Below are 12,285 nucleotides of genomic sequence, written 5' to 3' on the forward strand. Positions count from 1 at the left end.
AAAAAAAATAAGTAGATGTAAAAATGAGTGGGATTGACAGAGTAAGGGAGGCCAACATTGAAAGGTAAATCAAAGGATAAATGGGGTTAACATGAATATCCTTCTTTTTGAAGCATTACATCAAATGCCTTCTTTATTACCATCAAGGTGAGGGATGAGAAAGCATTGCATTGAAAGTACTATAGTCAACCTCCTCGTGACGAGGGTATTGGTTGCCTTTTTTTCCACTCTCCCCATACCTTGTCTTGGGTTGGCCTTTTAGGAAGACAATCCAACTAGTTAACCAGAGTGTGAAGGTCACTTGTGGAGAGCTAATTGATTTGCCCATTAAAGTGGGTCATATTGGAATTTGTGGTAATGGAAATGAAATAGGACCTCTACACCCCTTGTATATTGGGAAGATGTGCTTAAACAACAATGAGAGGACTTGTTAATTGTGACAAGGACTTTATTACCATCAAAGTGAGGGATGAGAAAGCAATTTTTAAGTTTTCTAGTAAGAGTCGACTTAAAATAATGAGAGCACTTTTTAATCGTGACAAGGACTCTATTACCATCTAGGTGGGGCGAAAAAGCAATTTTTAAGTTCTTAAGCAATGAACCAGTGATCAAAGATGTATACATGTAACAGACTCGAAATTTCCCTTTAATCGTCCGATTAATTTTTTTTTTCCGATAAATTCTTAATTCATAATCCTTAACTCCAATTTAATTTAGTCATCATATATAATTTTATTCCTCGAGATTTAATTCTTATATCCAATTTTATATTCCCTTAAAATTTCAATACGTGTCCGAGTTCTTTAAATTATTTCCAACTCGAAATTTTATATTTCTAAAATATTCTTTTTGAGCCCAAAAGTTTTAATTACTAATTTATATACTTCGAAAATTTCAAAATTATTTATTAACTTACGGTTTACTAAAGCTTTACGTTTTAGATGGTTAATTCCTAATTAATTCTGTTAACAATTATTTTAAAACTAGTATAATTATAATACTAAATTTAATTACACTTTTAAGCTTGTTTTTACACCTAAACTAATCCTAACTACCTAAAACTAATTAGTCAAAACCTACCTATATTTTTCTATTACTTATTTACTTACATAAGTAAAGTAATTTTGAAAAGAAATTAAACTTCATCCTTACCATCATGTTGGATGGTTATAGGTAAGATATGGAGCCATGATTTTTTTATTTTTTTATCCAAATATTATAAGATCTTGTCCCATAAATATCTTCTTTATATACTAGCTATTTTCCTAACATTCAACCTTACAAACTTAAAACAAAACTCACCTAAAATATGTCATTCTAGTTATGTAATATTAAGGAATTAAGTCATCTACTTTTCTTCCATTTGCTCCTAATTTCACTTCATTATATCATATACTAATTTCCTAAAATTAATTAGTTGAAGAAAATCAAGAAGAAGAAGTATAGTTGGGTATAATTTTAGGCACTTGAAGATCATCATTTTCGAGTTTTGGGCTTGGAGTATTGGAGCTTGGAGGATCACATTATCCATTTTCCTAATTAGTATTTAGTATTAATCCTTGGTGGTAGTATGGTATAATTTCTTACCCTACTTTTTATGTAGAAATTTTACATTATATTTACTTTATAATATGCAAAGTATGAAATATATGGGGCATGATTAATTAGGGAAATTGGTTGATGAATTTATGATTTTGTTATACTAAGTATGTTATGCTAAAAATATTGTTAGTATGTTGTTTAATAAATTTTTTAACATTTTTAGAAAGTTGGTGAAAAATATCATATTCTAGTGATATTAAGTATTATTTTTATGTGTTACATTAGAAATGCAATCATATTTAAGATTTTTTTTTATGTTAGAATTTTTGTTAATATGTTTATGTTTGCCTATACTCTAGTTTATAAAGTTGCGTGCTATTTTACGAACATAGTTTTACTAAGTATGGTTATGTTAAAATTATTGACATTATACTTTATTTTAATATTAAAACTTATCCTTAAAGTTACATTAAGCTTCTATTTATTGTGTAAAAGTTTTTATTTTAGTGATTATGTGAATTATTTAAATTTAGAATTTATTATGATTAAATTAAGTTTTTTTTAGTGAAAAAGGTCTAAAAATAATCATAGGCCATTTGGCAACTATCATAAAAAAAAAGGTTTTATTTACTATTTTAATTTATTGCAAGCATTTTTTTTATAATAATAAAATAATAAGTTAAAAAGAAATTTTTGAGAAATTTGTATAAGTGTTCCTTGAATATATGAGATTTTTTTTATAAAAGTAACTTTTGTGATATTATAAAAGTAACTTTTCTGAACCATATTGGTTCAGATCTGGGTAGCTGAACCATGTATGTCCATCTCAGTCCATGACCCAGCCCAAGTTCACTTACATGGTTCAGCACATGAGGCCCAAGGACATGATCTAGCACATGATCCATCCCAAGATCATCTACACAACTTAGCTCACAAGCATGATCAGAATACATCAGTATTCGAAACTCAGTACATCAGAAAATCCGATGACCAGCCCACTTTGCAGCATGAACCAAGCCTTAACCACAGAGATCCGGGCCTAACCAATCATGGGAACATCATCTCTATACATGGGCCTAGCCGTAAAGGTCCACGAACCATGATGGAAGTTCACACAATAACCTAGAACAGAAGCACAAGGGAACCCAGTCGCAGATCAAACCATCAGCTGCTGATCGAACCCACTGACTAGGGGACCTTGCGAGGCTTGGCTAGATCATACCCGAGTATATTAGGGGATAATAAGGGTAGAATTGGAATCTCTCCACATGGACCTTGCTTTCAAGGCCCAAGAACCATCCTTAAAGTCACTGGAAGTGCAAGAAAAATCGAGGTGAAGGTCGACCGTTCAGCTGAAGAATACTCAAGAATAGCTGCTGTATTTTGTTCTGTTTTGATATTTTAATCGGCACGTGTAATGCACATGAGCCATATGACCGTTATGTTAGTTGCCTAAACATGTATTTCTTCCTTGTTCTAATCATGTACATTAATCCTATATATAGGGGGTTCATGCATTGTAAAAGACAAGTTGACTTTTAATAAAATTCAGAAAAATTCCTTGGGTGAATTTTCTTTCAATTGCTTGCAATTGGGTTACTAAGGGTCAGTCTACCCTTCATGAACGTGTAAACCCTTGATCAGTCTTCAAGATTACACTTCATTCTATCCAAGAACACTGAGCATCCCATTGATTGATCAAAGGAAAGCATCGGGGTTGTGTTGAGAAGAGGCCTGGCAGTCCATCTCTTGTCAAGACGCTGCATATCGGCCTTGGAATATCCTTCATTTTCGTATCAAATCCAATGTCGTGTGTTGACCACGCGTACTTGGATCATATTCCTATTTGACCAAAATTTATGTAAAAAGGTAAAAGTAGTTTTTTTTTAATAAAGTTGCCTTTATGTGTCAAATTTTGATTTTATGAAAATATTAAAAGAAAAAGTTTTTACTAGTTTTATAACAAGAATTATTAATTTGTGTGAAAATATAAGTTTTACATGTTTTATAACTAGAAGTAATGCTTTTGGTGAACTTATAAAATGTTATTTGTTTTATAACTAGAAATATTGATTTCGTAAACTTATAAGTTCTATTTGTTTTATCATTAAAATATGATTTTTTGTGAACTTAATAAGTTTTACTTGTTTTTCAACTTGAAATATTGATTTTTGGTGAATTTGTTGAATTTTGGAAATTTATCCATAGAATATAGTTTTACTTGATTCATAAGTATAATATTTGTTTTGTGAAAAGAATAAAATATTTATTTGTTTTAAAGTTAAAAATGTTGATTATTGAAACTTATTTCAAGAGAAATAAAATTTAATAGCTACTTGCGAAAAATATTAATTTGGAGACTATTAATAGAATATTAAGTTATTAGTGTAAAATTAATTAGCAAATGATCTATTAAAAATAAAGTTTAATGTGTAAAAATTTTAGTAGTAAACATAGAAGGGCATAAAGGTAAAATCTTATTAAATAAAGAAAAGTTACCATCTAAGTTGATCAAAGTTAAAGTCAACATGTAGTAATAAAAATTATGTGATGTGCTTGTGTGAAATTATCTAAGTATTGATTGAATGACCCTGATAGTAAGGTAATGTCGAACCATGGACCAGCATATAAAATCCTGGCGCCCGTGTTAGCCGGGACGTAAAATGCGGTGTAAAAAAGGGGGTTAGCTACCTATCCAGTAGAAGCTCGAGTATAATTGTATTGGAGGGATGACGACTCCCACCACAGTTAGATGTAGGGTTTCGGCCCTAATCTAGCCAGACCCTTACATATATCAGGTGTCATATTGTTGTGCTTGTTGATCAGTGATAAACTTAATTATTGTTGATGCTATGAGGCATGGTACGATTATGAGTATTAACCAATTGAACTTGCTTAAGTATTAAGATTACCGAATTGTATAAGTAGCAGTAACGTACTTCTGCCATGGTTGAAAATGGTATCTTAATGACTTAAAAATGTGGAACGATAAAAGAATAAGGTAAAAGTGTACAGTGATGTCAATTAATTATAAGTTTGTACTCTAATTATTATTTTGTAAATGTAGTGTATTATTTCCGTATTTTGAGCTGGATAGGGAATTATGCTCGGCGTTAAGTGCTGACCGATTCAATCGGCTGTCATCTGTATTATGGATGGCAGCATGTTGCAGGATTTAGTTTCAGGTTCCGATCCAGGCCGCAGCTGCCAATTATTTATGCTATCGAGGACTTAACTGCATTTTGTTATTCACTTGATGTTTGATGATCTTGACGTATTTAGTTTTAATTATTATGTATTTTTGGAGCAAACGACATGTATTTTCATTTGCCTTCTCGGATGTAATATTTATCGTTTGTCATAAAGTTTTTAGTTTATTAAAAGCTTTTAGCAAATCGACACTTTGAGATTTCCGCATTGTTATTGCAAATATTATCATTAATTTTAATTATAAATCGAGATTGCCGCTTCTGTTACAATACAGGTGGAAGTGATGGAGAGTGAGGTCAAGAACTTTAAAGGCACCTCTGAGATGATCAACTTTGGTGATAGTAGTGTTGAGGAAAATAAGTAGGTATTTAAGAGCGAGAGAATACGTGTCATGAATGTAATTGAGACTATGAGTGAAAACTCTAAAGATGGTTTCAATGAAATTAAGGGAATAAAGCTTAGGAAAAATTCACTTAAATTCTCGTTGGGCTAAAGCTTATGCTAAGAGGAGGAATAAAAAAGAACAAAATGTAATTGAAGGAGATTTCCCCCTCTTCTCTCTTAGATGAAATTCATGTTCATTTGTGTGATAAATCTTCACCTTCTAAAAAGAAAGGTTTTGGTGAAAATTTATCTTGTTTGAGTCTTCTTTGATGGCATAGAGGGCCAAAAAAGAGGAGAAGTGATGAATTAACAACAATCATAGCAACAAAAGTTACAACAATAACAACAACCACATGTAATGATAACAATAACAGCGGACAATGGTCCAAACAACACAAACAAACATCAACAACACCACCTCAACCATAAACATTATTTGACCGTCAACCATAAACCCTAAGTAACCCTAAATCGTAATCAACAATGAAACCAACAAAATCACTAACAACAAGATAAAAACAAACACAACAACAAAGAAAACAACAATAACAACATCGTCAACAACAAATAAATCATCAATAATACCGGTAATAAAATTTATCATCAACAAAACCAGTACCAATGGTCTAGAACAACAAATGATGAACATCAATAAAAAACATTAAAGATAATAATGATCTAAACAACTTGTACAATTATGATCAAATACGAACAATAATGCTCAATAATCAACCACAACAACACAAATAATAGTCACTACATCAATAATAAATTAGCTCAATAATTAAACGATCTTTAGATGTGATTTTCTCCAAGATGTCCAAAAAAGCTTGAATTTTTTGTTGACGTTGTTTGACATAAAATGGAGAAATTAAAAGGTTTCAAAAATTGTGGTTAATTAAAAAATCTAATTGCCGATGTTAATAAAATTTACACCGACACAAAACAAACAAAATCTCTATTAATTAGGTTTTAACTTTTAACTTACTAGTTGGTATTTTTTTTAATTTTTTATTAAATAAAACTTATTTATTTTTCTATTTCTAATTTGGAAAAGAAGTGGTTAATAATTTGGTACTTTTGGATTCCGCATAGAAAGCCCTAGAATTGAGTTAGTTCTCAGTCTCCCCTCCCTTAAACTTGCGTAGATAGGCGTAGTTCTTCCTTGTTTCTCTCCCTTTCTTCTTCATCAATCAACAAAAGCTCCGATCGAAAACATCAAACAATGGGGAATGAAACCACTTCTTACACTGTTGAACAACTCGTTGCTCTAAATCCCTACAATCCGGATATCCTTCCGGATCTCGAAAACTACGTCAATGAACAGGTTTCCTCCCTTTCCCTTTCCCTTTCTCTTTCCCTTTCCCTTTTTTTATGATCGTCTGTCGATTTTGTGCAATTTCTGAGTTCGTTAATGGAGGATATTGTGTAAAGTTGTAAGCATCAAATAACGAAACCTACTTTTATGCTGATTGTTTTCCAAAAACATACAATTTGAGACTAAATCTTTTGGAGGCTTTACTTATTTTTATTCTTTGTTGTTGTTTAAACTTTTTACTTTCAATTTAACAGGTTATGACCAACTCCTACAGTCTTGATGCCAACCTCTGTCTCCTTCGCCTCTACCAGGTTTAATCTCATTTTTTGATAAGTGAATAGCATTCTTTCTCTGTTTTGATTGTTTCTTAGGAATGAATCATTACTTTGCTGTTCTATAATCTGATTTCATTTCATGCTGTGTGTGCAGTTTGAACCGGAGAGGATGAGCACCCAAATAATTGCTCGCATTTTAATTAAGGTCTATATCTATTATATGTTTTTTTCCCTTTTTCTTCTTTTTTATCGATGCTTATCAATTTAAAGAGTTTTCTAAAATTGATGGAACGACCGAGACATGTATTAACTTGACCTGAAATTGCACGCATATAAAAATTAAATCATCAAGAATTTTACTTACACATTAGGACCAAAATTACCCCGAGATATTATACCTGAAACTCGCCCGAAGACCCGAATATACACCTCTATTGATTTCGTGCTTGCTTGATTTTGTTTGCTTTTTTGTTATAATTTATGGCTTTCTTAGGTTGTTGAGATGCATGTTTTGTTTGTTTATGTAACTCAGGCACTCATGGCTATGCCAGCTCCTGATTTCAGCCTTTGCCTCTTCTTGATTCCAGAACGTGTGGTATGGTTTTATTTTCATTTCATATGTAATTTTAGTATACATATCTTCTGGTTGAAAACATGCCATTTAATGAATTACTGATATTATACCAAGTGTAGCACCCTTTCTTGTGACATTATGTAGTGTTATCATATTTAGCTGATGTTTGTTGGATCATCAGCAGTCATTTCTAATACAGAATCAATGGGCAAAATCACGTGCTGACTACAACTATAGGATTTTGATAAGATGAATTTATACCTTAGTTCTTAATTTCACTTGACACAATTAGGTTTTATACGTTTTAGTTCCTTTCCCATGAAAGATTAAGAGATTAATGAGTAGTTTTTGTCATTTGGGTTTAATAATGCGAGCAAAGTCCTTAATGAGTTGGGATTTGGTATGTAATTCAAAGGTGGAAAGCATAGTGAAAAAATGCAGTTTCGATTTTTATTTTGCTCATGGTGGATGCCGTCACAGTGATGTGATAACATGGGACAAAACCATAAGATCTCTTGAAGCAACTAACATACTATACTTTTGCACTTTTAATATGCGTGTAGTATAAATTTCTTACTTTAAATTCTTTTATAACTCGAATGATATGTGATGATGCAACCCTATTGTTGCACTATGATGAAAGGCAGGTTAGGTTTTGGGAAATTATTGTCCAAAAATGAATTTTGAATCTGCGGTTGCACTAACAGTCATGAACCCGGTATGGTTTCAAAGTCTATATCGTAGCTGTATCCTTAAAAACCTTTACAACACAGTCGTGATGCAGTGATGCAACCAATATTTTGTAGTAACGGATGATGGGTAGTTCATAATGAATCATCTTTACTAGTTTGACTTAATATTCCACCTTTAATTTCATGTTCCACAAGAAAACTATGTTCTTTTTTCCTCTTAAGTTAATTTCTTTTGTGGATGTTTCCATATTGGCATTGGAAAGGAATAGGATTAATAGTATTGCTATAATATGACAACATAGGCCAGGGGTGGAAATCTGTTATCTCACAAGAATTTGTCTGCTCTTGCTGTGTTAATGGCGACTCGAGTCTCTATGTTATATTTGAGTTGGCAAGTTACCTTTGTAGGAGATTGTTTTGTTTGTATTTGGAGCCTTGGATTTGTCTTTTAGATGTGTTGAATTGATGCATATGCTTTATGGTTGTGGAAAGGAAAAGGAGAAGTTGTGATTCAAAACATTGAATCATCAAGAGCCTTGTCTTCTTTTTTCTCTTATCTTTTAGTTTTTTTCCCTTTTTTTTTAGATTTTAGTTTATTATTTCTTGATTTTTTGGCGCGTCACTCCTGAAGGTAACACTTTTTGAAACTGAACTCGTGAGTATCTAAGAATCTTAAATATTTTGGTGATTGCAGCTTTTTCCATAGTGGCTTAAAATTGTCAAAAGTGTTATGCTTCTAGAATATCTCAACAACATATGTGGTCTATTTTGCTATGAATATGTATGGTACTCTAGAAGATAAAACGCATTGGGATAATGGACTTATTTTATTCTATAAATGTTTATATCACACTTATACTGCTGGTGAAATTTTTTATTGCTTTTTCTTGTGTAAAAACTTTCAGCAATTGGAGGAGCAGTTCAAGACATTGATTGTTCTCTCTCATTATTTGGAGGTATGATTAATGCTTTAACTTTGAAATGGGTTAGAGTATGAGGATGTCAATAGCCAAGATTTCTTTGCTTTCAGACCGCTAGGTTTCATCAGTTTTGGGAAGAAGCAGCCAAGAACCGCCACCTTCTAGAACCAGTTCCAGGTAAGAAAATTAGTTTATGAATGGCTAATTTTTCATACTATACTTTGAGCATTTTATTAGAGGTTCTCTGTACTTGTTTATAACGTGATCATTTCATATAAATTTTAGCATCAAACACAATGGCTTATTCTGAATTCCCATGGAGAAAAAAGGATGTTCTTGTAGTAAGTTCTTTTTGGCTAATGTATGAAATCAGAAGACATGAGCAGTGTTACCTGAAACGAATTTTGATCCAATACGAGAAGACAAAAAAGAAATGAAACGTTAATTTTTAGAGTTTTAAAACATAGGAAATACAGGTACATTTTTACATAAAAGAATATAAGGAAAAAAAGAAAGAAAGAAACAAGGGATTTGGTATCGTTTATGGTTTTAGGTACGTTTTTATGAGGCTGTTGCATTGGGCCTTGTGCTTAGATGGGCAATTGGTAAAGGAGTTTGTGTAAATAAAATTTGTAAATCCTTGTGGCTCTTCTTATCGAGAAGCATTTAAATTTCCCACTGCCTTGTGGAGGCATGTTTTTTTTCAAGAAACGGTGAGCTGATAATGTCGTACACTCTTACTTAAACTTGCACTTGAGGCCATACTACTATGGAATTGTAGAGAAAATTGTAACAACCCCTCAGATTGCTTGGATTGAAATATAATAAAGTTTCGTGGATTGAGATGAACTAGTGGTCAGTGACGGATTTAAAGAGGGGTAAGTGGTTAGTTGGCATCACTTAAATTCTAGGGAAAAGAATCAGTAATAACAAGTAAGTTGGTTCAGTGGGTAAAATGCTTGTCTTTTGACCACTTGGTTTGCGATTCAAATCTCCAATTCTTTTGTTTCGTTTCAATTCAAACAATATATAGGGGGGCTATGTTACACGGACTCTTCATTTACTTCAAAGTACCCGTGTCGGATCCTTGGTACTCGGACATTAGTATGGCGCTTAGACACTTCATTTTAGGCGTAAAATCATATATTTAGACGTATTCGACACTTGGGACACGTACTAGTATCTGGCATCAATACCTATGTCCAAGTAACATAGTAGGGGAGAAATGATGAGAAGTTGACATGTATGATTCACAATTATCCAAAATTTTTTGTCCCTCCCTTAATCCCTTTACAACTTTTAAAAGTCTATCGCCTACACTCTCGTCTCTGGTCTACTCTCCCTTCACCACCCATCACCACCCAGGCTTCCAGTTGCCTCGACTCTCTAATCTTTTTAGCTTGGTAGGTTTACTTCAAGTTCTTGGGTCTATTGCATTATGGTAATTTTGCTAGTGGGTTTCCTTTATATGTTCATTTATTTAGGGTTTTCTCCAAAAATTAAGGTTTTTTTCTATGTTTAGGGTTTTTTTAAAAAATTTAGGGCTTTCGTGTTATTTTAATGGTGAATTAGAGTTATTTTAATGGTGGATTGAATCATACTTGCCTGGGTAATTGTTTCAACTTACAATTTGTTTTCATATTTTTTTCCATTGAAGGATTGAATAATTAAAGTATAATAAAAGAAACATTTTAAACGTGATTTGGTTCAAGATACATTAAATGATATTATTTTTCCACCCATAAACTATTAATACTTAGTGCAAATAATTTATTTAATTGAAATATATTGTTTGATTTTATAAAATGGAAGACATCACATTTTCTTATTCAAGATCCGCCCCTGCTAGTAGTGTTTTAATTATATGTACGATTGAATATACGTTTGCGCCTCTATGTTTGGAGTCCAAAGGGATGAAGATTATATATGTATGTCTAGTGTAAATTTAGTTTTTGGGAATCGTGTGATACGCAGAATGTAGTTGTGGTCCATTGGTATAAATGTTTTGATAGCTGGTGATTGAAATGCTTGACCTTTCCTTTTGGGGTCTAATTTTCGGGGTCTTTGTCACGTAATATATTGAGTTTTTCACTTTCATATAATTATAATACATACAATTACAGGTTTTGAGCAAGCAATTCAAAACTATGCTGTTCATATTCTTTCGTTAACTTGTCAATGTGTCCCAAGGAGCGTGGTTGCTGAGGTATTTTTTCAAATTATACACGATGTTATTTGATTCAAAATGAGTTATTGTGTGTAAATCATTTCAAATTAAGCATCAACAAAAAAAAGAATGCATATGAATGCTAGTAAGATTTTACAAGTTGCCGATAAAATTTATGGTCTTTGCCTCTAAGCTTTTCAGCGAGTTAATACGTATTTCGACTTTTGCTTGCAATGAATTAGGCTATCAATATTGAAGGTCTTGCCTTAGACAAATTCCTGGAGCAGCAAGTGGACGAAAGCGGATGGAATATTGAAAAGAGTTCAAGAGGCCAAATCATAATTATTCCGCGTAATGAATTTAACTGTCCTGAGTTGAAGAAAAATGCTGCTGATAGCATACAGTTGGAGCACATAACTCGAATCTTCCCCATTCTTGGTTAATATTCGATTAGTGTGTGGTTGAAAGAATTAGCAGATGTGTTGAATTCTTGTTTACTTTGGAAATTTTTTATGATCGTTGTTGTTTTTTAAAGTTTCAAAATTTTTGGTTCAGTCCGTAGATTGTTTAGCCTTATGTTACATTAATGAACTATTGATAATTTGTAAGCGCATACTCACAAATTATTGAGATTGAATTTTGTTGCATGTTTAACTATTTGAAAAAATTTCCCTAAATAATTTAAACTTTTACTGATTTTCCTATAATAATTCTAATTTTTGATTAATCATAAATAAGTTTAATTTAATAGTATTTGCCACGATTACTTTCAGGTAACCTTTAACGTGTGTAACAGGTTATTTTATGAAATAAAAAAAGAAAAAAAAATTAAAATTAGAATAAAAATCTGATAAAAGACCACCGCTGCTTCCTTTTCCACCACCAACAACGCAACTCGCAGCCCCCTCCTGTCACCTTTACTACCCAAATTATTCTTTTTTGCCAATTTTATTGGGTATGTTACCATTTTTCAAATTTTATTTTTTGATTTACTCCATTAAAATCCAAACTTTGTTTTATTTTCTATAGCCTATAATTATGGACAACGCCATTTCTATTCATGTCTTAATCTACCATTTCTGCAGCTTATCTCACACAAACTACATATGTATGGCATGACATTCTCTTATGTATTTTGTGTATTGCATTATTGTTCATTTTCTCGTTGGGTAAATTCATTAAAAGGGTAATTTATCAGATTTT

General features: G+C 32.0%; 1 protein-coding gene across 1 annotated transcript; it reads left to right on the forward strand.

Moving 5' to 3' along the window:
• The first annotated feature begins 6,222 nt into the window (after positions 1-6,222).
• Positions 6,223-11,759, forward strand: LOC130815144 (eukaryotic translation initiation factor 3 subunit K). The gene is made up of 8 exons (XM_057681509.1): positions 6,223-6,463; positions 6,709-6,765; positions 6,884-6,934; positions 7,262-7,324; positions 8,901-8,951; positions 9,026-9,092; positions 11,039-11,121; positions 11,325-11,759. The coding sequence occupies exons 1-8, from the start codon at positions 6,362-6,364 to the stop codon at positions 11,523-11,525; spliced, it is 675 nt and encodes a 224-aa protein (XP_057537492.1). The 5' UTR covers positions 6,223-6,361; the 3' UTR covers positions 11,526-11,759.
• The last annotated feature ends 526 nt before the right edge of the window (positions 11,760-12,285 follow it).

Source organism: Amaranthus tricolor, chromosome 6 (assembly GCF_026212465.1).
Source record: "Amaranthus tricolor cultivar Red isolate AtriRed21 chromosome 6, ASM2621246v1, whole genome shotgun sequence".
NCBI classification, from domain to species: Eukaryota; Viridiplantae; Streptophyta; class Magnoliopsida; order Caryophyllales; family Amaranthaceae; genus Amaranthus; species Amaranthus tricolor.

Bases quoted from the DNA above. Each gene is read 5' to 3' on its own strand.
- LOC130815144 (XM_057681509.1), top strand. From the start codon at position 6,362: ATGGGGAATGAAACCACTTCTTACACTGTTGAACAACTCGTTGCTCTA. The intron at 6,464-6,708 runs GTTTCCTCCCTT...TCAATTTAACAG, and splicing joins AAAACTACGTCAATGAACAG to GTTATGACCAACTCCTACAG. The intron at 9,093-11,038 runs GTAAGAAAATTA...ATACAATTACAG, and splicing joins CCTTCTAGAACCAGTTCCAG to GTTTTGAGCAAGCAATTCAA.